Source organism: Babylonia areolata, chromosome 31, assembly GCF_041734735.1.
Source record: "Babylonia areolata isolate BAREFJ2019XMU chromosome 31, ASM4173473v1, whole genome shotgun sequence".
Classification (NCBI taxonomy): Eukaryota; Metazoa; Mollusca; class Gastropoda; order Neogastropoda; family Buccinidae; genus Babylonia; species Babylonia areolata.
Window position 1 is genome coordinate 12,992,559 of NC_134906.1, and position 25,312 is coordinate 13,017,870.

The following is a 25,312-nucleotide window of genomic DNA, read 5'->3' on the forward strand; positions in this document are numbered from 1 at the left end:
CAGAACAAGAACCCAAGCTATATGGCAGCCGCAAAAAGCCAGAGGAAACAACGTCATTCATCGCCAGAACTGGGCTGATGGTGCAGCTGTGAATGTCAAGAAGAAGAGGAAGAAGAAAGAGAAGAGGAAGAAGAAGACAAAAAAAAAAGAAGAGTGTAGGTGTTTGGGAGTAAGTAGGTTTACAGTATTCATATGTTATTTCCAGCACATAACTTTGGATTGCAGATAGTTAACGAGAATATGTAGTAATATTTGAATAGAAACGTTCGAACCCCCCCCCACCCCCAATTGTATATAGTAATACATGAAAAAAGGTTGAAAAGTACACTACAAACATGTTTCGAATCGGAGTTTAAGTATGTGTTCGAATCCACACCCCTCTCCTCTCTCTGTCTTCTGTCTGTCTCTCTCTGTGCATTTTATAAAGTAGAGGAAAGTAAGGATAAGTACAGCTAGTTCCATTCATTAAAAAGTATATTTCAGCTGAAAAACTCAATATAGATTAAGAACTCTAGGCTTTAATGCCAACAAAAATGGATCATGCCAGGTACGTCCACAAATTCTCAATGTCCTTTGTGTAACTCCACAGTTGATGATGATATTCATTTTATGTTCAATTGTAAATCATATGGTGATTTGAGAAGTAAATGTGTGGATTAAAAAAAACAAATACAAAATCTTAACATCAGAAGATCACGAGATGTAAATCTCGTTAGCAAAATTCATATAAGAAGCTATGAAGATTAGGCAAAAAGCACAAGCATAACTACGTGGTCAGATAGGTTTAACAATTTTCTTTTGTAGCCAGTGTTGGAATATGTTGCATGGTGCATTGACAGATGAATGAATGGAGTTATTATGTGTAGGGTGGCCTGTTGGTTGCCATAATTTTTCTTCAGAGAAGGAACTCTGTTTTGTTTCATTATCTGCATTCACCATTTCATTCTTTGATTACAATGGTTTGTTATAAACTGAAAGTATTTTAACTAATTCACCCATGTCCTAAGGTCTTAATGGCCAGTGACATTAAAGTGTCAAAGCGTCAAAAACGTCTGTGCGTGTGTGTGTGTGTGTGTGTGTGTGTGTGTGTGTGTGTGTGTGTGTGTGTGTGTGTGTGTGTGTGTGTGTGTGTGTGTGTGAGTGTGTGTGTGTGTGTGCGTGTGTCAATGAATACGCCTGTGTGTGTGAGTGTGTTTACGTGCACTCGCGCAGCTAAGACTGTAAAATATTTGCACTCAGGATACGAAACGTAAGTTTGAAAGTTACTGCCATACACGCCATTTCACACAACCGGTCTGTCATTCGCTTCAAGTACATTTCAGTAAAACAGAGTATGTCAAATTATTTTACAGTCTACACACACGTCAACATTGCAGCAGCACGTGATATTTTCTCTGGTATCTCTTTGGCCATTTCTGTCAACACACCTGTTCTGAATGGTGACAGGTATTGGCTGTGCAGGTGTCGCGTTTTGCACCTTTGAAAAGTGTGACGACGTCCAGTCCGTTAAATAGTCAGGTGAAGAAACCTTTCTGGCAGTTGAGGTTTGCATTCTGTTGGCAGTTAGTGTTGGGATCAACGGCTTTCATTTGGCTCAGAGAGGCGTGAGTGGGAAAGCAGGTATGAGAACATTGTGCGATGTTTTCCTTTCCCTGTGCATGTATCTGTCTGTTCGATGTTCTTGTTTTTGTCTGTCTGTCCGTCACCCGTCAATCTGTCTCTCTCTCCCTTGGAAACAACCAAACGTTAACTGGCTTAATATTGTCATCGAAAACAAGTTCCGCGAAGTCGTCATCGTTGACTTTACAAAGGCTTTTGATGTGAATGATCACATGTTGCTATTCAGAACATTATTACTATATGACACATTTGGTGTTAGTTTCTGTCGATTTCACTATTAAAAAAAAAATCAGCAGTAATAAATTTGTGTCAATACATCAAAATCAGGTATCTTGTTCGTGAACTGTGGCATTACACAATGGTCGGAACTAGGTCCACTCATAATTATTTTCTATATATGAAAATAAGAGTCACGACTCTACAAAAGCAGTGTCTTGATGTCAGCAGAACGGAGTTTCACATCCAGATGAATTAAGCATTTCAAACTGTAATAATGTCTTCATACATAAAGAAAAAGAGAACCCCGTGCTTATGTTAAGAATAAAGAAGAAACAGAACCTGACTACTCATTTCATACATTTTATTTTAACAGACATTGTAATAATGAAAGAAGTCAACAGTCATCGACTTCTGGACACTGCAAATGACCATATTCTTTCGGGTGTCAACTCACACGGACATATTGTGTAGAACAGTATCCAAGCAAATATAGTAAATATGTCACACAAACATTGAACAATTCATTGAGGGAAAATATTTGCTTACGTTCATTTTGCCATATTATGATGTATGTTTTCAACATATCGGCGCCAGCACTGTGAACTCTGAAGTTGTGAAGAAATCACATCGTCTTTGCTATAAGTCTGTCTCTCTCTGTTTTTGCCTGTCCGTCTCTCTGTCGTTCTTGGTGCGTCTGTGTCTTTGCTTCTGTCTCTGCGTCTGTCTATCCCTTCATCATCTGCCCGTCTGTGTGTCTGTTTGTGTCTCTCTTCGACAACCAGAAGAGGAATGGATTTAGTATTCCGTAATGAAGTGCTGTTTCGGCTATCTCTCCATCCTCTTCTAAAGGGAATTAATGAATACCTAAAGGGAGACTTCTGTAATGACTCCCTCTGTATGCCTGTCTGTCTGCTTGCCCGCATGCCTTCCTATCTGTCTGTCTGTAAGTCTATCTACATGTGTCTTTTGATATCTAAAGGAAGAGTTGTGTGATAACTCTTTCTGTACAGTCTGCTTGCTGCATGCCTTTCTGTCTGTTCGTCTACATGTCAAAATATCTCAAGGGAGAGTTTTGTGAGGCATTCCTCTCTGTCTGTCTGCCTGTCTGCTTGCCTACGCGCCTTTCTGTCTGTCTGTCTGTCTTCACGTTTTAATATCTTAAGGGAAGAGTTCTGTGATGCACCCCTCTCTGTCTGTCTGTTTGCATGCGTGCCTACACGCCTTTCTGTCTGTCTGTCTGTCTGTTTACACGTCTAAATATCTGAAGGGAAGAGTTCTGTAATGCATCCCTCTTATGACTGTCAGCCTACATGCTTGCCTACGTGCCTTTCTGTCTGTCTGTCTGTCTGGTTTTCTTCTCTCTTTCTCCCCTTTTCATTAAATATATATGTGCTATTGTAACTGATGTAGATTAGCAAGGACAGATTGGAAGAATAGGCCAAACCTAAAATCTTAATCCTTGAATAAAAAAAACGTTTTGAGTTCTGTCTGTCTGTCTGTCTACACGTCTGAATATCTGCAGGGAAGAGTCCTGTGATACATCTCTCTTTTGTCTGTTCGCATGCGTGCAAATCTTTCTGTGTGTAAATTTGTACGTCTCTCCCCCTCCCCCAGCCCGCAACCCCCCCCCCGCCCCCCTCCCCCCTCCCCGCACTCAGTCTGCTTGCCTTTCCTGTCTCTTTCAGTACTCCGTGATGCATGGATCGTTCAAAATTGTGTGCTCATACCTAAGTTTCAATGCTGACCATTTCATCATTTGATACACACACACACACACACACACACACACACACACACACACACACACACACATATATATATATATATATATACCTTTGTGTTAATTCAAAGGATGCTGATCCAACACGTCTTGTGCTTACTGGCTGTCGAACTGAGCGGCGTCAGCAGTTGGTTTCCGGTGCGAAGTAAGCATTATTTGGTCTTTTACTTACTAATTAAATGATTTACTTTTTAAATATTTTATTCATGTGTTAGTTTATATTCATTTTCTCATCCATTAAAAAATTTCTTTTATTTATTTTATTTGTTTATTTTTTTTCAAGGCCTGGATTACGCTGCTGGTAACACAAGAACAACAACAAGAAGCATCCCACATAAAAGACAACATCTTGATATGGACGACATCTAGACTTGTCGTTTCTCTCATTCTCAGTCTCAAATCCCTGAACTGAAATCATATTCAGTGTTGACGATCTTCAGCAGTCCATTGCTAATGTGTGACTTTTTCAACTCCTTGTTAAAAAACCCCCCCAAAAACAATCAAACTTAAATCAATCATTTTCTATATGTAACACACACACACACACACACACACACACACACACACACACACACACACACACTTTCACTTACTCGCATGCGTACGCAGTAATTCCCCCCACCCCCTCCCCCTCCCCCCACTCGATTTTTTTCCTACCCTCGTCTAATATCACTTACAGTGAAAAGACGTTAAACTAAAGAACGAACGAACTTCTTCTTCTTCTTCTCTTGCATATACACACGAAGGGGGTTCAGGCACTAGCAGGTCTGCACATATGTTGACCTGGGAGATCGTAAAAATCTCCACCCTTTACCCACCAGGCGCCGTCACCGTGATTCGAACCCGGGACCCTCAGATTGAAAGTCCAACGCTTTAACCACTCGGCTATTGCGCCCGTCTGAACGAACGAACGAACGAACCTCTTCCTGACAGCCTACCAACCTGGAAGCGTGGAACTGGACGGGTGTGGAAAAGTACCGGGCGACATCATCTTCACCAACACCGCCTACCTTCACCGCACGTTACAGAACTGGACAATCGTCGTCGGTGATGGCTTCAGTGTCCTCCTTGAGTTCGTCAGGTTCCAGCTGGTCCATTCGGAGCACTGCAGCACCATGACAGTGAACATTTTCTTTGACGATGTGCTGCAAGATGGGCCGTGAGTATTTTGGAGTTGTGACAATTTTCTTGTATTTTTCTTTCTTATTTTTTCTTAAAAAAAAAAAAATCACAACAGATTTCTCTGTGTGAAATTCTGACTGCACTCCCCAGGGAGTACGCGTCGCTACACTACAGCACCACCCATTTTTTTTTTTTTTAAATATTTTTTTCCTGCGTGCAGTTTTATTTGTTTTTCCTATCGAAGTGGATTTTTCTACAGAATTTTGCCAGGAGCAACCCTTTTGTTGCCGTGGGTTCTTTTACGTGCACTAAGTGCATGCTGCACACGGGACCTCGGTTTATCGTCTCATCCGAATGACTAGCGTCCAGACCACCACTCAAGGTCTAGTGGAGGGGGAGAAAATATCAGCGGCTGAGCCGTGATTCGAACCAGCGCGCTCAGATTCTCTCGCTTCCTAGGCGGACGCTTTACCTCTAGGCCATCATTCCACTCTTGGACAATGTGCTGCAAGATGGACCGTAAGTATTCTGGAGTTGTGACAATTTTCCTGGACAATGTGCTGCACGATAGACAATAAGTGTTTCAGAGTTGTCATGGACATGTGCCCTTTATTTTATAAGCCAGAATGTTGATGTTTCTGTTCGGGTGCACTGTCAAAAGATCGTACTTATCGATAAGGTATCAAAATATATATCTTATATTGAAGTTACATTTAGAGCCAGTGCAATTTTGCCTCCAAGTTTGAGAGTTATAGTCCTTCACAAAAAGACTAAGCAGTAAATGATTTCCCATCGACATAGATATACACATACTGACATTTCATCTAAAACAAACGTGGTTCAGACTCACCATCAGGCATCCCACAGGAAGAGGTCCTCTGACATGGAAACATCCTGACTCCTAATGACATCAACACGTACGCTTATCTTCTTCCTTGTTGCTACATCATGTTATATTATAAAACATATCGCGCGCCTTTGCTTTAACTCTCTCCATACGAATGGCGAAAGAGACGACGTTAACAGCGTTTCAGCCCAATTACCATCATCAAAATATTGGAAGCGTAAGGCTCTTATACTGAAGACGTGAATGTTGACAATTAATACCACAATTCTGACGACGGAAGCAAAAGGTTGGGTCATTCAGACACCCACAGGACATCCGAGGGGTCTGTGTAGAGGAGAAGAGAGGACTGGCCGCACTGAGTGAGTTAAGTCAAAGACATGTTGCGTATGTTCATGAAGGGCTATGACTCTCAGCCTGTGAGGCGAAATTGCACTGACTCTTAGTGCTGCAGCACTGGGGGCTAGTTGACCTTTGGGAACCACCCCGACTGTCCGAAAACCCTCTTGGCCGAGAGAGTGGGGATGTAACTTGGGCAAGACACTCTCCACTATAATCCAGTTTTAGCTCAGAAAGTCGGGACAGCATTTGCCTCCTTTTATTGTTCTGATGGTAATCGTCGGACACGACTGACTATCATACATGTACATGTACGTTCATGAGTGTCTCCACACATTGAAACAAACCATTCACACCATACACCAGATAATAGATAAAATACACAAGGCAGCTGAACATTCTGTATTGAGGAAGAACAAGAATAAGAAGAAAAGAGAAGAAGAAGAAACAGAAGAAGAACAAGAAGATAAAAACACAATGTATTCTCTTCTCCTTGAAAACAAAAAGAAAAAGAAATCGATGATAAAGTGTAAAGTAAACACGTGATTTCATACAAAAGCAAACAAACAAACAAAAAAACAACATCCTCTTCGGAAACCTTCTTCTTCTGCGTTTGTGGGCTGCAACTCCCACGTTCACTCGTATGTACACGAGTGGGCTTTTACGTATATGACCGCTTTTACACCGCCATATAGGCAGCCATACTCAGCTTTCGGGGGTCTTCGGAAACCAATCTGTCCGTTTCTCAGAGTTTCGTTCTGTTGCATTAAATTTAAGGTTTCTAATTCTCCAAATGTCCGTCCTGCGGATTTTGATTAATAAGCACAGACGGTAAAAAAAAAATCCGTTGCTTTGACCAAGTGACCGTCATTTAAGGTTCGTGAAAATAGTACTGGAATAAACTAAAGCTCATTTCCTCCCCCCCCTTAAAAAAAAAAGAAAAAAAAAATTAAAAAAAAATTGCAATGTTTGGTCTCGTCTGACGTGTGGTCTCCTGGCGACCTAACATCGATGGTTCCCTGTGGACTGCCGACGTTGGGACTGCGAAAGACGAACTCTGTTGTAGCCGTGTATTGGGGGAGGGGGGGGGGGGGGAGGGGGAACTCGGATTGAGCGGCGTGGGAGTAATGCCACTGAAACGGTGCAGATGATGGGGTAGCAAAAAAAAAAAAAGAAAAAAAAAAAGAAAAAAAAAAGCAATGTTTAATATCTCCCCCACCCCCGCCCCCATCTCCCCGCCCCCTCCCACACTTCTTTCTTTTCAGCTTTTGTGGGAACCATATTCCTGAAGGCCCGTTCGTCGTCTCCGGCTCACGTCTGACGATAGCCTTCAGATCTGAGAGATATGTAGGCCGACATCAGATTGGTTTCCACGCAAAATATCAACGTGGTATGTGGAATCATTGTCGTTATCGTCATCCTTATCATCGCTGTCGTCGTCGTCGTCATCCGCATTGTGATTCTGGTTTTTTGTGTTTTTGGTTTTTTTTGGTTTGTGTTACGCGTCTGTGTACGCGTGCTTCCACATCAAGTCTCTGTCTGTCTGTCTCTTTCTGTGTGGGTATGTACGTGCGTGTGCGTGTGTTTGTATTAGTGTATGTATTAGGGTGTTAGTATACCTTAAGGGTATTAGTGTTTGTGTGTGTTTGTGTTAGCGTTAGTTTTAGCACGAGCGCGCGTGTGTATGTATGTATGTGTGTGTGTGTGTGTGTGTGTGTGTGTGTGTGTGTGTGTGCCTGCATGCCTGCCTGCCTGCCTGCCTCACTGGCTGATTGACTGGGCACGCAAGACTGTCATCATCCTCATCATGAGAAAAGAAGAAAAAGAAACACCCATAGGTGCTGGGGAGGACCCAGAGAAGCACTGTCTCCACCCGCCCTTGGAGCAATCCTGCACCACCCTTGGAGGTCTGCGCTGTGTTCACGGTTGGTGCAGGCACGCACAGGACACTCCATTAACTCACTCAGTACGGCCAGTCCTCTCTTCTCCTCTTCACAGACCCCTCGGATGTCCAGTGGGTGTCTGAACGACCCAACCTTTTATTTAGCTTCCGTCGTCAGAATTGTGGTATTCTTTGTCAACATTCACCTCTTCAGTATAAGAACCTTCCACTTGCAATATTTTGATGATGGTAATTGGGGTGAAACGCTGTTGACGTCGTCTCTTTCGCCGTTCGTATGGAGAGAGAGTTAACTCACTCAGTACGGCCAGTCCTCTCTTCTCCTCTACACAGACCCCTCGGATGTCCAGTGGGTGTCTCAATGACCCAACCTTTAGCTTCCGACGTCAGAATTGTGGTATTCTTTGTCAACATTCACCTCTTCAGTATAAGAGCCTTCCGCTTGCAATATTTTGATGGTGGTAATTGGGGTGAAACGCTGTTAACGTCGTCTCTTTGGCCGTTCGTATGGAGAGAGAGTTAAGAATTCAAGGGACATAACTGCTCCCGAACAGAGGCAAAAGAGACCACAGGATGCAACTCGCGACAGCCCTAAAAAGAAGTATCCCCATGGGTGTACCAGCCAGTATTTCATGACTGCACAGCCCACCGGCAAAAGGCACCACCCTCCAGCTGCTGAGCACACCCCACAGACCAAACCGCCCCCGCCCGCAGACAGATGAAGACAGTGCCACTCCAGACACAGCCATACGGTCTTATGTGCACTCAAGACTGATTATTTGCGTTTGTGTGCTGATGTTTCCACATCAAATTTCTATCTCTCTCTCTATGGGTGTGTACGTGCGTGCGCGTGTGTTTGTATTAGTGTACGTGTTAGGGTGTTTGTGTGCATTGGTATGTTAGTGTGTTTGTGTTAGATTGTTAGTTAGATAGTTAGTTAGTTAGTTAGTTTGTGTGTGTGTGTGTGTGTGTGTGTGTGTGTGTGTGTGTGTGTGTGTGTGTGTGTGTATATATGTGTGTGTGTGTGTGTGTGTGTGTGTGTGTGTGTGTGTGTTTATGTGTGTGTGTGTGTGTGTGCATACATACGTGGTACATTGTTCTGCGCGCACGACCAGTTTCCACGTGCAAAGGTCGCTGCAGTCAGAAAAAAGATGACAGTGAGACCTGCCAGTGTGACCCCGAGTGCCTGTGGAGAAAGGACTGTTGCCTTCACTACAATCAGACTTGCATAGGTGAGTCTCTTTGTCTGTCTGTCTGTCTGTCAGTACCTCTTTCTCTATTCCCTACCCCATACCCCCACCACATTCTCCCCCCTGCCCCGCCCCTCCGTACTCACATTTTCCTGTCCCTCTATCTCATTTCAATCATGAGTGGTTTTCTGTTTGTAGATGTATGCGTGCATAAAAGCGAGCATGCGAGCCTGTATGTGTGTGTGTGTGTGTGTGTGCATATGTGTGTGTGTGTGTGTGTGTGTAAAAGATATGGAGAGACAGTGGGTGGAGGAGAGAGAGAGAGAGAGAGAGAGAGAGAGAGAGAGAGAGAGAGAGAGAGAGAGGGGAGTATGACAACAATAAAAACGTCAATATTATTAAATAAACGAAATGCAAACTTCAAGGGGATAACACAAACCAGCAGACCATATTTAATTTCCTGTGAAAAATATCAACTTCTTTCGTGACAGACACGAGTTGACATGACTAATCAATCAGTTGCTGTCGCTGTTTACTTAATTTTGACTCATTGTGTAAACACACACACACACACACGCACGCACACACACACACACACACACACACACACACACACACACACACACGCACGCACACACACACACACACAGACGCAATCTTTGGTCTACCAACGCAGTATATTACAGTACGAAACACAGAGGTCATCTTTGGACCACCAAAGCTGTATGGTACAACACAAAAGACAGACGTTACCTTCGGACTACCAACCCGGTATAGTATAGAAAAAAACAACAACACAGACGTCATCTCGGAATACCAACGTGGAATAATACAATTCAAACCAAAGATTACACCTTCAGACTACCAATGCGATATAATGCAGTACAAAACACAGACGCCATTTTGGGACTACCAACACGGTATAGCTCAGTACAAAACACAGACGCCATTTTGGGACTACCAACACGGTATAGCTCAGTACAAAACACAGACGCCATTTTGGGACTACCAACGCGGTATAGCTCAGTACAAAACACAGACGCCATTTTGGGACTACCAACACGGTATAGCTCAGTACAAAACACAGACGCCATTTTGGGACTACCAACGCGGTATAGCTCAGTACAAAACACAGACGCCATTTTGGGACTACCAACAAGGTATAACCCAGTACAAAACACAGACGCCATTTTGGGACTACCAACAAGGTATAGCCCAGTACAAAACACAGACGCCATTTTGGGACTACCAACGAGGTATACCTCAGTACAAAACACAGACGCCATTTTGGGACTACCAACGCGGTATAGCTCAGTACAAAACACAGACGCCATTTTGGGACTACCAGCGCGGTATAGCGCAGCACAAAACACAGACGCCATTTTGGGACTACCAACACGGTATAGCTCAGTACAAAACACAGACGCCATTTTGGGACTACCAACACGGTATAGCTCAGTACAAAACACAGACGCCATTTTGGGACTACCAACACGGTATAGCTCAGTACAAAACACAGACGCCATTTTGGGACTACCAACGCGGTATAGCTCAGTACAAAACACAGACGCCATTTTGGGACTACCAACACGGTATAGCGCAGCACAAAACACAGACGCCATTTTGGGACTACCAACACGGTATAGCGCAGCACAAAACACAGACGCCATTTTGGGACTACCAACACGGTATAGCTCAGTACAAAACACAGACGCCATTTTGGGACTACCAACGCGGTATAGCGCAGCACAAAACACAGACGCCATTTTGGGACTACCAACACGGTATAGCTCAGTACAAAACACAGACCCCATTTTGGGACTACCAACACGGTATAGCGCAGCACAAAACACAGACGCCATTTTGGGACTACCAACACGGTATAGCGCAGTGCAAAACTTTGTGGCTTTGTGATGTGAAGCGTAGGCCCAGTGGTAAACGTGTCCAGCTAGGAAGCCAGTGGCCCAGAGTTCGAATTACATGAACGGATCGGGGTTTTTTACCCCCTCCTTCTGGACCTTTAGTTTTGGTCTGGGTATTTGTCTTTCAGATGAGACGATAAACCGAGGTCCAATGTGCGGCATACACTAAGCGAACACTAAAGAAACAACAGAAATGACAGGGGTGTTCGTGGCGAAATTCTGTAGAAGAACCCATTTTAAATGCTATACCCCTACAAACAGCACCCCCGCCTCCCGCGTTCGCGCGCGCGCGTGTGTGTGTGTGTGTATGTTGTGCCAGTGTGCGTGTATGTGATCGTGAGTAAGAGAGTATGCGAATGTATGTGTGATTGATAACAACAAATCAATGAATATCCAGACATCTACTCATCGACCTTTCTTTTTTCTTTTTCCAAACAAACAAACAAACAAACTCAACTCTGTGCAGATCAACCTCCCATCAGAAATGGCATCAAACCAGCTCTAAAAGCGAAAGAGCCCTGCCGCAATCAGGAAGGGAAGACCATCTGGCTGCAACGCCTGCTGACACGATCCTCCTACCACCAGCACCACCAGCAGCGGCACAAGCTGCAGTTCTTTCTTCTCTTCAGCGGAGGGGAAATAGTCCAAAACAGCACGAGCGGGGTGTTTGATCTGATCGTGCGTTTTGGGCACGAGAAGGTTCTTCGGTATACGTGTGTCGCCGTGTTTCACAACCATGAAAGCCTGCCGAGTAATGAAGTGCATGTAGGTGAGTGAGAGAGAGAGAGAGAGAGAGAGAGAGAGAGAGAGATGGCTTACTCATATAGGCCACAGCCCCTTTGAAGGAGAATATACAGTAAAATGCTGGTCATATATTCAGAAGTCTTCTTGATGTGACGTATACACTTCTCCTTTTGAGTGCTTTATACAGATATAGAGCGAACCTTTTGACAATCTTTTCATTTGTTGATGACATTAACATGATAAGTCTAAACAAGCAAGGGTATAGACAGTATTTAACTGGAGTCAATTGTTCTCTAAGGTCTCTTAATACTGGGCAACACAGCACAAAGTGAACTCCATCTTCTTTAGATTGTTGACACATTGGACAAATCAAATTTTGGACACATGATTTTCGATATCGATAATAATGCGTATGTAGTTCAGTAACACCGGAGATTAGAAAAGAGAGATAAACCACTCGCGGCAGGCCCCTTCTTACTGTCTATAACAGTGCTGAAGCCGTTTTGAGGCACACACGCAGTGCGGAAGGGTGGCGGTAAATCACCCTCTCCTTCCCCACCCCAAGGAAACTGGTCGGTTCTGACGGTTCAGCTGCAGTAAAGCGAAAGTTAAGTTACGCCTGGAATTTCGCACGTGTAGTAAGATTCGCTGAATACAATGAAAACCGATTCATTTTTGCTTTGGTTTTTAGCACGTTTGCATCTGCTTGAATGTAGATAATATAAAAAGAAAATAAAGCAGCTCCCCCCACCACCAACTCCCCGCCCCCCCCCCCCCCCACAGCGCAATGTTGCACATGAGAGAGACAGTTATAAATTATTGAACTGCGTTTTCGTAACGCTACTTTTTCTTCACACTTTCTGGTTTACATCACCATTTCTTCAAAAAAAAAAAAAAAAAAAAAAAAAAAAATCAAAACATAAAACACATATTCAGCTCTGTCTCTCTTCTAACATCTGTCTATACATACATACATGAATACATACATACATAATTTCATATAGATCTATCAGTATGTAAATCTAAATCTATCAATATGTACATAATCATATATATAATTCATATATATACGAACGCTTCATGTTGCCCGAGCAGACCGTTGTATTGTGCTCTATCTCTCTCTCTAAGTCTCTGTCTCTGTCTCTCTCTCTCGGGAGTTTTACATGGCTGTTAAAAGCATCTACGATTCTGTACTTGTATGTGTTCGTGACAAAGGTATTTATTCAGACTTTTTTCAGTGTCCAAGAGGGGTTAAACAAGGTTGTATGCCAAGCACACAGCTGTTTTCCTTTTTCATCGGTGAATTGGCAGTGGAGTTATCAAAGAAGGGGAGACATGGAATACAAATGATACCTGGCGCAACAGATTTGCTCTTAATGCTATTTGCTGATGATGTTGTTCTCTTGTCTGACACACCCACAGGGTTACAAAATCAATTAAATGCCCTTAAGCAAGAAACAGACAGACTACAACAAACAGTGAATCTCGTTAAGACCAATATTATAGTTTTCCGCAATGGAGGTCATCTTTCGACTCGTGAAAAATGGTGCTGTGGTGATAGGGAAATAAAAGTAACCAATACATATAAATATTTAGGAATGTTATTCACAACAAAATTGAGTTTGACATCTGCGTGGGATGAAGCAAACAGAAAAGGGAAAAAAGGTGTAATCCAAATTATAAAATCACTCAGGAGACTGCGTTCGACTGACGCTTTCCTTACGTTTGGGCGGGGCAAAGGCAGCTCATGAATAATGAATGCGTGCCGCGGCGCAGGCTGCCTGGCTTCAGCAATTTCTGCAAGTGGTTTATCTCTCTTTTCTAATCTCCGGTAACACCTAATCTAAACCTTGCCAAAGTATATTTCAGATGTCTATCAAGTCTCACTGACAAATAGTCTCTCTCTCTCAACAGGAGAGAGAGAGAGAGAGAGAGAGAGAGAGAGAGAGTATGTGTGTGCGTGCGTGCATGTTTGTGTGTGAGAGAACACTGAACTGAACAGTGAACACTGAAATGCTTAATGTCACTGGCTGTAAAGCTCTAGTGACATAGTATGTGCTAATCAGAACAAAATGGTGCAAAACAGATAAAATGAAACTCTATGCATGGATGCAAAAGATCGAGACATATATAGACATAAAGAACTGATCTATGAATAAGTAAGCAGTTAAGGAAAGAAGGAAAAGAGAAAGGCAGAAAGGAGTGAACGAAAGAACGAATGAATAAACCTGATAAGGCGGAGTGTTTTTTTCTTTCTTTTCTTATCTGACATTTTTTCTCTCCATAATTCAGAAAGCATGTAACTCAACTCCATTAAAGGAATGTATGTATAACGTGTACACAATGGACTCTTTCTGGCTGAACAGAACGTTTGAAGAAGTATGAGAAAGTATGAGAAGGTTGAGTGTCGGTCCTTCAGAGAGTACCACAGGTTTGTGAAAAACTATAGGAAAAAACTATTAAAAAAATAAACCGAAAAAAAGGTAGTAGGAAAACATGTCTGTGTTCAAAGCTGTGTGTGAAGTTAAGTGCTTTGTCGTGTTGTGGAGCCAGGTTTGTGTCACGATCTTCATCCATACCGCGCTCGTAAGACCATGACTGAATAAATATGGGATTGATTTGTTGATGGCTTGATGGATGGATGGACTGATTAGTTGCGTGAGTAATTGCGAAACGAATACACGAATCACTGATTGATTAAAAAAAAAAAGAAGAGAAGGTTGAGTGTTAAATTGGAATAATGACGTAGATAAGTGATCAGTAAAATAATCTAGTTATCAATTGAATAAATAAGTTAGAAAATGAAGTAACAGCTAATCAGAAAATCAAGTAACAACTAAATCAAAAATCAAAACAAAACAAAAACAAAACGAATGAATAATGAAAGTAAATATGAGAAATGCTGATTTTTTTCTCTCTCAGTAAAACGAACATGCCGGGAGGTGGACTGTCACAAGGGCACGTGCTACCAAAGGGGATGTGACGTCCGCTGTCGCTGTCCCCCGTCACACTCTGGCGATTACTGCGGTGAGAGCAAAATGTGTCGCCAGCCCCGATTGGCTGGTTTCCCTTGAAAGGCGTGGCCAACTGTTCATGTACTTTGGTTGTATCTCCTTATAGCTTGGTTTCTCTTCCTGTTTTTTTGTTTTTTTTGTTTTTTGTTTTCCCATGAGAACGGTATTTTGTATGTCGACAGACTGGTCTGTAAGTTTTTATTGGTTGATGTCTTGTCACGTGGTGAGATGAGTCTGTGGCAAATTTTTGATTGGTTGTTTTTCTTCCATGTTGTTAAAGGAATATATGTTGCCGCAGTCTGGTTTTTTGCTTGCTTGGGTGTTTTATATTCAATTTGAGCAAAACGTATGGCTTTATCTCATTGGGCGATTAATTAATTAAGAGAGCGCGTCGCTACACTACAGCGCCACCTTTTTTTGGGTATTTTTTCCTGCGTGCAGTTTTATTTGTTTTTCCTATCGAAGTGGATTTTTCTACAGAATTTTGCCAGGAACAACCCTTTTGTTGCCGTGGGTTCTTTTACGTGCGCTAAGTACATGCTACACACGGGACCTCGGTTTATCGTCTCATCCGAATGACTAGCGTCCAGGCCACCACTCAAGGTCTAGTGGAGGGGGAGAAAATATCGGCGGCTGAGCCGTGATTCGAACCAGCGCGCTCAGATTCTCTCGCTTCCTTGGAGGACACGTTACCTCTAGGCCATCACTCGGCTTATGTTTATTTGATTCGATCACTCACTCAAAACACAAGAGTCATCGGAAAGGTGTTATTGTGTCATTTAAAAGTTCACAAAAAAAAAACAATCGTGAAAAGATCACGTAAAAGACATTTTTTTTTTCACTGTCAGCATGAGATAAGGGTTGTTCATATCATCGCACTTCATGGTTCATATTTGTGAAGAAATATAGTAATTCATGTAGTATTTCTTCTGCAAAGAGATTATAAACAGGAATTTAACTAAAACTGTATTTATTCTCAAAACCACTATGGTGTTCCTCGTAAATACCACTGAGAGCAACACACACACACACACACACACACACACACACACACACACACACACACACACACACACACACACACACACACACACACACACACACACACACACACGCACGCACGCACGCACGCGCACACACACACACGCACACACACACACACACACACACACACACACACACACACGCACACACACACACACACACACACACACACACACACACACACACACACACACACACGCACACACACACACACACACACGCACGCACGCGCACGCGCGCACACACACATACGAAACTTGCTCTGATTCGGAGGACACGTTTGTTGATTCCTACACTCGCTAGTGGTAAAATCAATTGAAATCAAACGTATTCTGTTTGCTTGAATAAGGCGAATAAATGTGTCAAGAATTTGCGTCTCTGTCGCAACCTTTTGACACATTTTCAGAGTTCTTTGTTGTTCTGAAGGATGTACAAGCATAACTAACAACTAACACTCAACAAAGAGATATACCACAAAGTACAAAGGCAGGTTTTTTTTTTCTTCCAAGAAACAACACAGTACAAAGAGACACAGAAGAAACAGATAAAAAGATTCTATGTCGCCAATGTTTAAAAAAATAAAAAAAATAAAAAAAAAGGGAGAGAGAGAGAAAAAAAAAGGTGATGGCGCTCTGGGAAGAGAGAGCAGCCCGAATTTCACACAGAGATATCTGTTGCGACAAAAGAGCAATATATTACGATATAATAAATAATAATACAATGTAGGCTTATATAGCGCAGTACCCCCATCTCAGATGGGGCTCACCGCGCTTCACAATAAAAAAAAAAAAAAGAAATTTAAGACTAAGTGTCGTAAAATATGTACAAAGTCTACAAAGTTTAACATGACAATGGCTAAAATATGCATATGTAAGACTGACATGATAAAAGATATAATATATATATATATATATATATATATATACATACATATAGTACTACATACACACATATATACACACATATATACACATACATATATACATACATACACATATACATACACATATATATACATATATATATACACACACACATACACATATATACATGTATACACACACACACACACACACACACACACACGCACACACACACACGTATATGTAAGTTGAGACAGGCGCCATCACAGTCTCAAATCCCACCGGTGCAAATCACAGCAAAACAAAGCATGCCACATCCACCACTGTCAAAAATAAACACCAGGGAACCAGGTATCACCAACGCAAAAAGCACATCCAGCAACGATACAAATACAATACCACCCAACTCCTCCCTTATATATATATATATATATATATATATATATATAGATATATATATATATATATCCCTTTCTCTGTTTACGAATACCCCCTTCACTTGGGGCTGTGGCCTGATTGTGAATAAACTATTCCAATCCAATTCCAACCCAATCTCCCTTTCTCTCTCTTTAAAATTTTTCTTTCAACGTTTACAGAAAAAGTTCAAGAACAAGTTCCAAAAGCAAGGTGGGGTTTCAAGTCATTCTTTCGCCTCATTTTGCCCAAGTTACGCCATGCGAAAAGAGGGAGGCGAAGCACTGACGGCCATTATCGGTTGCCGGACGAAGGTAACAGGGAGACGTGTGAAAAGAGCCTTAGTGTGGAAGTTTTCGTGCATGTGGATCTTGTTGCTTGTTTGTTTCATTCTTTTTTTTTCTTCTTCTTTGTTTATTTTCTTCAGTTTGAAAATGAAGATTCTTTTTTCCCGTCATTCATTCATTCATTCATTCATTCATTCGTTCGTTCATTCATTCATTCATTTATTCTTGCTTGTATGGTTTCCACACGCATCTCACTCTCTGGCCCTGTTTCTCTCTGTGTCTTTCTGTCTTCCTTCCTACCCACCCCCACCCCTCTCTCTTTCTGTCTTTTTCCCCCCCAAAGAGTAATGTGTTTTTTCTGACGTCTTTCCACAAAAAAAACCGAATTAATCGGGGCCATGACTTTTTCGTTGAACGAACAAAAGAACGAACTAACAAACGAACGAATAAACGAACGAATGCACAGCTATATCCACACCCCTGCACCCCTCTGTGTTGACTGGCAGAGTGGACAACCACGCCCTGTTGTGAGCACCACTCATTCAGTCTTGAGTGGGAAAATCTGTGGGATATTGCCCTAATGCACGAAGTTTTGTTGAACAGACACGACTGGACTGGAACTGACGAGAAAGTGAAGATATCTGCATCCTCCTCCTCCTCTTCTGAAAGCAGCCATGAGCCCTCAGCATAAGATCTTCCCGAGTGTCACCATGGCAACATTATTTTTTTACCGTCACGTGATGTAGTCACGTTGAAGACGAAACTCTCGTTGACGTCACGTGACAAGTCAGCAGCAGAAACGTTGACCCATTCCTTGACCGAGTGTTTTTGAAATCGAAAGTAAAGGTCGGAGGTGTGGTTCATAACGTTATGTTCATGTTGCTGACTGGAAGAAGAAATAAAACGAAGCGATTGCTCTCATTTGATTTATCGACTGGTTTGACGGAGGTGTTGACAGACGCATACACACAACCACCACCACCACCACCACCACCGCCATCAATTGCAACAAAACAGCAACAACAAAAACAGAAAAACAACAGAAAAACAACAACAAAACACACACACACACACACACACACACACACACACACACACACACACAAAAACGACAAAAAAACAACAGTACAAACACACAGAAGCACGCAAACAGACTCACACGCGTGCACACGCGCTTGACACACACACACATGCACGCACACACACAAAGGCACGCACGCACACACACACACACACACACACACACACACGCACGCACGCACGCACACGCACACAAATGAAATAAAAACCTTTCTCACCAAAAATCCGAAAGAAAATCCTCACGCACCCCAAACCTTTCAAAAGCACGTGCTCACGTGTTTAATATGCATGTCTCCTCACTCACATACCACTCAATTACACGGCATAACCCAGCGCGCTTAGTCAGGCCTCAAGCATGCTTATATATTTGTGAACCTATCAGAGTGAATTTCTTCTACATGATTTTGCCATAGGACAACTCGTTGCCATGGGTTCTTTTCCGGTGCGCTGAGTGCCTGCTGCACACTGGACCTCGGTTCATCGTCTCTTCCGAATTATTAGACGCTCAGTTTGATTTTCCAGTCAAACTTGGGAGAATGGTCTGGAGCGGGATTCGAACCTGAAAGAAGCCAGTCATGTGTCATTTTTCACGGTTCAGTAAACGACGGCTTTTTTTCCACCAATACGGGTGCGACATGTGAAGAGACCCGAACAGTTTTCGTCAGATCTGGAGCGGAATGCATTCAGCTCAGCAAAAACCAGAAATCAACCTTGACAACCGTAGCACAAAGTTAAAGCTAAAAAACAACAACAACAACAAACAAACAAAAACCGAAGAAGACAACATTATGAACGTAGAGCAAGTAATCAAGGCCTAAATTTGTGGGTCTGGTATGGCCTCGTGTGTTGTCGACTGATGATGGAGTCTCCCGTCGGACCGACGGATGAGTAGGCAGGCAGGCTTATCTGTCGGTGTGTGTCCTCATATGGGGGAAGAGGCCGATTCTGGATGCGCAACACTTCCCACAGGTGTTGCGAGGGAAAACGTCTCCAGAAGTTGAGCCCTGCTTCCTTCGCTCACACTTCTACTCAATGGCCAGCGTTCTCTTGTTTTCAAACGTCTTTATGCCACTAGAGCACAGCATTCTCCAGCGAGAGCGGTCAATGGCATCAGTTTCCCAGGAAGCGATGTCTATGTCACAGGCTTTGAGGTTTGTCTTCAAGCTGTCCTTGAAGCGCTTGCAGGGTCTTCCAAGTTCGCGGTGGCCTTCCTTTTTTCGTGCGGTCATCCACCTGGCTGTTGTTTGTTTACGCTTTGTTCGCATGGAATCAAGATGGACGAGTTTTGCATGTTATATGTTAACAAATATCTTTAATCCACTTGCTGTTGAATGGCTCAAGTTATATGATCTAAAAGAAAATGGAATTTTTGCCGACCTCGATGCGCAGAGAGAGAGAGAGAGAGAGAGAGAGAGAGAGAGAACACTGAACACTGAAAATTTTATATAGAAACAGATACACGGACACAGACACGCAGACGCAGGCATTTACCTTTTCCATATTAAAATTGCGGTAGTCACCAACAGCCGACAGAAAAGAACAGACAGGACCACTGCATGAACATGAGCTGTGGGTGTGCTCGACATTTCACCATAGTGTGCATTTACTGTTCATCCATGCTGCATTCTTGAACGATTTTCATTTTTGAGGAAGCTTTAAAAACCTGATTCCTGTGATAATAATGCAAGTGGCTACACATGGATGCTGTTTGCTTGTATGTCTGCCAACCTGAACCTATGTGCGTATATATGCATGTTCGCGCTTTCGCCTGTGCGTGCATATTCACTGATTCATAGACATGCCCAGGCAGACCACAGAAAATAAAAACAATACAGAGATGGATCCTAAGACAAGATGAAGGGGGTGGATGGATGAGCAGAGAAGAGAAGAATTACAGACGGAGAAATAGCAGCATAAGAAAGACAGACATATAAAACGAAAGGAGACACAGACTGACAGGGAAGGGGAACCACCATGAAACAGAACATGAATAGAGACACAGCAACTTAAAGACACAGACAGCAGAGAGAGAGAGAGAGAGAGAGAGAGAGAGAGAGAGAGAGAGAGAGAACAAGAACAAGAACAAAACTTTAATCTCCAGGCCTCCGGCCCCTAGAAAGAGGTCAAAAGTACACAATATGGTGATCACGCAGCGACAACAAAATGTAAAATACGTACTAACTTAAACCTGTAGAACAACAGTGCTTCTTGTGCATAGTAAATTAATTCTGACTTTCATCATGTTGTCACAGAATTCCTGTCGTATCTTCAGGGCATTAAATATATGAACGCAGAGTTTACGAATACTGTAAACAGAACCATTCTTCAGCAAGTGAACATACGATTGACCTTCAGAGTTCAGATGTTTTTGCCGCAGGTTATTGAAAAGGACACAATTGTTTATAAAATGGTTTTCATCTTCGACCACATTACAACACTTATAATTTGAATTACATTTGAATGTTCTCCTAAAAAATGATCCATTTATTGGGAGCAAACCAAGCCGTAATTTTACCAAACAGTCCCTAAAACGCTTTTTATCCACAGTCAAAATATTGCTCACACTGAAAACCAGTTTTAAACAGTCTGTAGTTATGATATATATCTTTAGACATTACTGACTCGTCCCACTCTTGCATAAATATATCTTTCATTCTTTGCTTAAATAATGACAAAAAAAGTTTGCTCACAACCAACGCCTTGTTGCAACCAGACATATCCAAACCCAAGTCTAAATAAAGTATTTTTTACTAAAGACATTCAGCATTTTTCCCCCCTTTCGTCTAGGTTAAACAACATCAAATATGCCTGTCTGGGTAATCAGTACACATTCATATTCAGCAACCTTAACCATTACTTGATACCCCTTGTTGCACTATTTATATACGGTGGATAACGTCCTAATTCGCCGTATGCAAACTTGTTTGGTACTCTAAGTAGTATGTTCAAAACACGTTTACATGCAAAGGAATGAACCTTCTCAATATTATCAAGTCTGTTAAGACCCCACATCTCAGAAGCGTACAAAAGAATGGACATCAAATATTTTGAAAAAAAAACCCTTTGGAAATATCATTCAGCTTCGTTATATATTTTATACAGTCAATGCATGCATGTTTGCCTTTTGCTGCTAAAATCCCTACTCCTTTGTCGTAAAACAGACCCTAGATAATAAGATTCATTCACTACTTCTAGAGCATTTCCATCGAGATTCCACTTTTCATATCTTCCCAAAAAGCTACCTTTTCGAAAAACCATCGCTTTAGTCTTGTCAGTATTTACATTTAAGAAGAGTATTTTACATGCATTATTCAGAATATTAATTTGATTTTGCAGACCAATCGCAGTGTTAGATAGCAGTACAATATCATCCGCGAACAGAAGAATGAACAACTCTAATAAATCAGGCAAAAACTGAATTCCATGAATACCACTAATTTCAACTGCTGATGCAATTTCGTTAACAAACAACGAAAACAATATAGGGCTTAACATACAACCTTGTCTTAGGCCAACGGGACAATAAAAAAACTCAGTTAACTTATCTTCAATACGTACGCAAGACGTAACACATTTATACATAGCAATGATAGCATTCATAAATTTCCCCTTTATACATTTCTGAATCAAAATATCAAACAAAGACTGACGTTGCACAGAGTCAAATGCTTTTCTCAGATCAACAAAACAGGCGTAAAGCTTGCCTCCCTTCTTTGATAAAGATGTCTCAATAACCGCATTCAGAGTAAAAATATGATCTGTTGTGGCATAACCACGCCTGAATCCAGCCTGTGACTCTGTTAGCATATCATTTTCTTCAGCCCATTTGACAAGTCTTCTGTTTAGCACTGATGTATAGCATTTGCTAATAAGACTGAGCAAAGACACGCCCCTATAGTTGTCTGTTGAACTACTATCACAACTTTTAAAAATTGGAACAATTATTGCCTTCGCCCATTCATCTGGATACGTGCCCTTATCAAACAGAATGTTAAACAGTTTTGTTAAAAAATGTACAGCAATATTATCAGCTGATTTTAACATTTCTGCCAAAATACTCTCTACGCCACAAGCCTTGCCTTTTTTAAATTTCCGAATAGCATCTGCAACTTCTTGTTCTGAAATATCATGACTGAGTTCATCATATATATTTGATTCCTCTGGTTGCACTTCTCAAATGGCTCTGCTATCAGTAGTTATAACCTCGTTCTGAGTAAATAAATTCCGAAAGTGTTCAAACCATTCATTTTCTTTAACTCACTCAGTACGGCCAGCCCTCTCTTCTCCTCTACACAGACCCCTCGGATGTCCAGTGGGTGGCTGAATGACCCAACCGTTTAGCTTCCGACCGTCAAAATTGTGGTATTCTTTGTCAACATTCACCTCTTCAGTATAAGAGCCTTCCACTTGCAATTTTTGATGATGGTAATTGGGGTGAAACGCTGTTAACGTCGTCTCTTTCGCCGTTCGTATGGAGAGAGTTAATGTCTTTACATACTTCTCTTTTCCTTCTTCCAGACACTTGCTTTGCTTCTTTCCAAAACTGTTTGCTGTCTTTGCTCAGTGATGCTAGACGTCTGGCTTTATCATGTCTATAGCTGACTTTCTTTACCTTACATAAATCCTTATATTCCTTCCGAGCTTTCACATAGGGTAATCGGTGCTTATCATCTTTGGTTTGTCTTAACATTGTTAACAATTGTCTGGCTTTGAGAGAGAGAGAGAGAGAGAGAGAGAGAGAGAGAGAGACAGACAGAGACAGAGACAGAGAGAGAGAGAGAGAGAGAGAGAGAGAGAGACAGACAGAGACAGAGAGAGAGAGAGAGAGAGAGAGAGAGAGAGAGAGAGAGAGAGAGAGAGAGAGAGAGAGACGTACTGGTGGTGAAAAATGACACAGGCAAACGGACGCACATGTAATAAAACTGATAGAACACACGTGTCAGTCTACATCCTTTAATCGTCCACCTTAAAATATAAAGGGTATACAATTTGATTAAGAAATTACACTGAACAAAACCATTTTGAACCATTGCAAGTTTGGAACTTCTAAAAATTTGACTTTTCTCTTTTCTTCTTCTTCTTCTTCTTCGTCATCATCCTCTTCCTCCTCCTTCTTCTCCTCCTTAAACACATCATAGACCAAGCGCAACAGTAAGTACTCACAAAATTGTATACTACATTTTGGTTCTTCTTCTTCCCAACCACCATGTTTGTTTTGTTATCAGTGTTTCCTAATTTTTGTGTGTGAGATTTTAAACACACCAAAACCATTGTATATTACATTTCGCATACTATTTTCATCTTATTATGTGTTTCAAGTAAAAACATTGTCAATAGTGTCTTGTTCCTGTCTGCAGTATCTGTCTGGCTGGATTGGCATGTCTGATTATGTTGTAGACTGCATGGAGTGTCCTGTCCACTCTTGGAGTACATACCACGTAAAAGTTGACTTATCTCTGGACCCGTTCCTGTCTCCTCCCAATTATGTGCCATTTGTCATACGTGAATAAACATGATATGGCTTGATGGTGACATGTGTATTTCTTCTCCCTTGCCATGCACCACTATGTCCCTAAACCTCTATGGTTTAGACTACGCATATTTAACTGACCTTTTCTTCAAACGCTTTACAACGGTGAATGCATGCATACAGGTCTAATGTGGAGTAGGTTTCCGTGTAATTGGTTAAAGTTTGTCTGTGTCGGAATCGTTTTCCACAGTTTTTTTAAATGTGGGTTTTCTCCTAAATGGATTGACATGTGCTTGTTTTATTGACACTTTCTTCTGAATCATTGCTCCCATTATGTGCAGACATATGCTTTTTCACCACAATGGATTAGCATGTGCCTTTTTAAGTGACTCTTTAGCCTGAATGCTTGTTCACATTGTGTGCAGACATATGCTTTTTCACCACAATGGATTAGCATGTGCCTTTTTAAGTGACTCTTTAGCCTGAATGCTTGTTCACATTGTGTGCAGACATATGGCTTTTGTCCTGAATGGATTAACATATGGTTCTTTAAGTGACCATTTTGCCTGAATGCTTGTCCACATTGTGTGCAGACATATTGTCTTTCTCCTGTATGGATCAACATGTGTCTGTTTAAACTACCCTTCATTGTAAATGCCTGCCCACAGTTTGTGCAGACGTGTGGTTTTTGTCCAAAGTGGTGCATCACATGGTTGTCCAAGCCACCTTTTGCTTTGAATTTCTCACCATACTTTGAGGAGATGTTTGCTTTTTGTTCTGAATCACCTGACATGTGTGGAATGAAACTGGATCTCATTTTGAGTGTTTTTCCACAGCCCAAGTCTCCATCTGAATCAGGGTTGTTCCAAGCTGCGTCATGTGTACTTTCAATTGAATCATATTTCTTACGATTTGCATCACAGCTGTCACCAATTAAATACGTCTTTTTCGAAGTTGCTTCTATTTTGTCTCCTGTGAATTCGTGTTTATTCATATTTGAATCATGAATGTTTGTGACTTCATCAGCAATGTAATCAGTTGGATCATACATGTCACAAAGTGAATCACGCTTGTCAAATTCGGCATTAAGTCTGATCAAATCTGATAAAAGATCCTCGCAGTGTGCACTGTGTTGGTCGAAATATATTTCGAAATCAATATCTCTGTGGGTTGTGCCATATTTGCTCCAAATGGAATCAACTTTGCTGTCACCAGTTGTCTCACTGCTGCAATTTTCATCATTGTCTTCACCTTTCGTATCAAGGTAACCCATGCCCACATCATAGTAGACACTATCTGAATTATGATTCTTTTCAGTCATGTCACAGTCCTCTTCCTTGTCATCATTGCTGTCTCCAGACGCATCATTTGTAGTTACAACATGAATGTCTTCAGCTGTTGCACCTCTGACTGCAGCTGTCTGATGACAAGCCACAGGTGTATTGTTGTTGTTGTCTCTG

The 25,312-nt window shown here is 41.8% G+C and overlaps 1 protein-coding gene across 1 annotated transcript; it reads left to right on the top strand.

The window, feature by feature from the left end:
- The first annotated feature begins 3,691 nt into the window (after window positions 1-3,691).
- On the top strand, window positions 3,692-17,833 carry LOC143275791 (uncharacterized). The gene is made up of 8 exons (XM_076580070.1): window positions 3,692-3,764; window positions 4,553-4,778; window positions 7,190-7,314; window positions 8,940-9,056; window positions 11,403-11,705; window positions 14,603-14,707; window positions 17,198-17,342; window positions 17,809-17,833. Exons 1-8 carry the CDS (start codon window positions 3,692-3,694, stop codon window positions 17,831-17,833), a joined length of 1,119 nt encoding a protein of 372 aa, XP_076436185.1.
- Window positions 17,834-25,312: the final 7,479 nt, after the last annotated feature.

Excerpts from the sequence above, each read along its gene's own strand:
- LOC143275791 (XM_076580070.1), top strand. The coding sequence starts at position 3,692 with ATGCTGATCCAACACGTCTTGTGCTTACTGGCTGTCGAACTGAGCGGC. Across the intron at positions 3,765-4,552 it reads CAGTTGGTTTCCGGTGCGAA|CCTACCAACCTGGAAGCGTG; the intron begins GTAAGCATTATT and ends TCTTCCTGACAG. Across the intron at positions 14,708-17,197 it reads ACACTCTGGCGATTACTGCG|AAAAAGTTCAAGAACAAGTT; the intron begins GTGAGAGCAAAA and ends CAACGTTTACAG.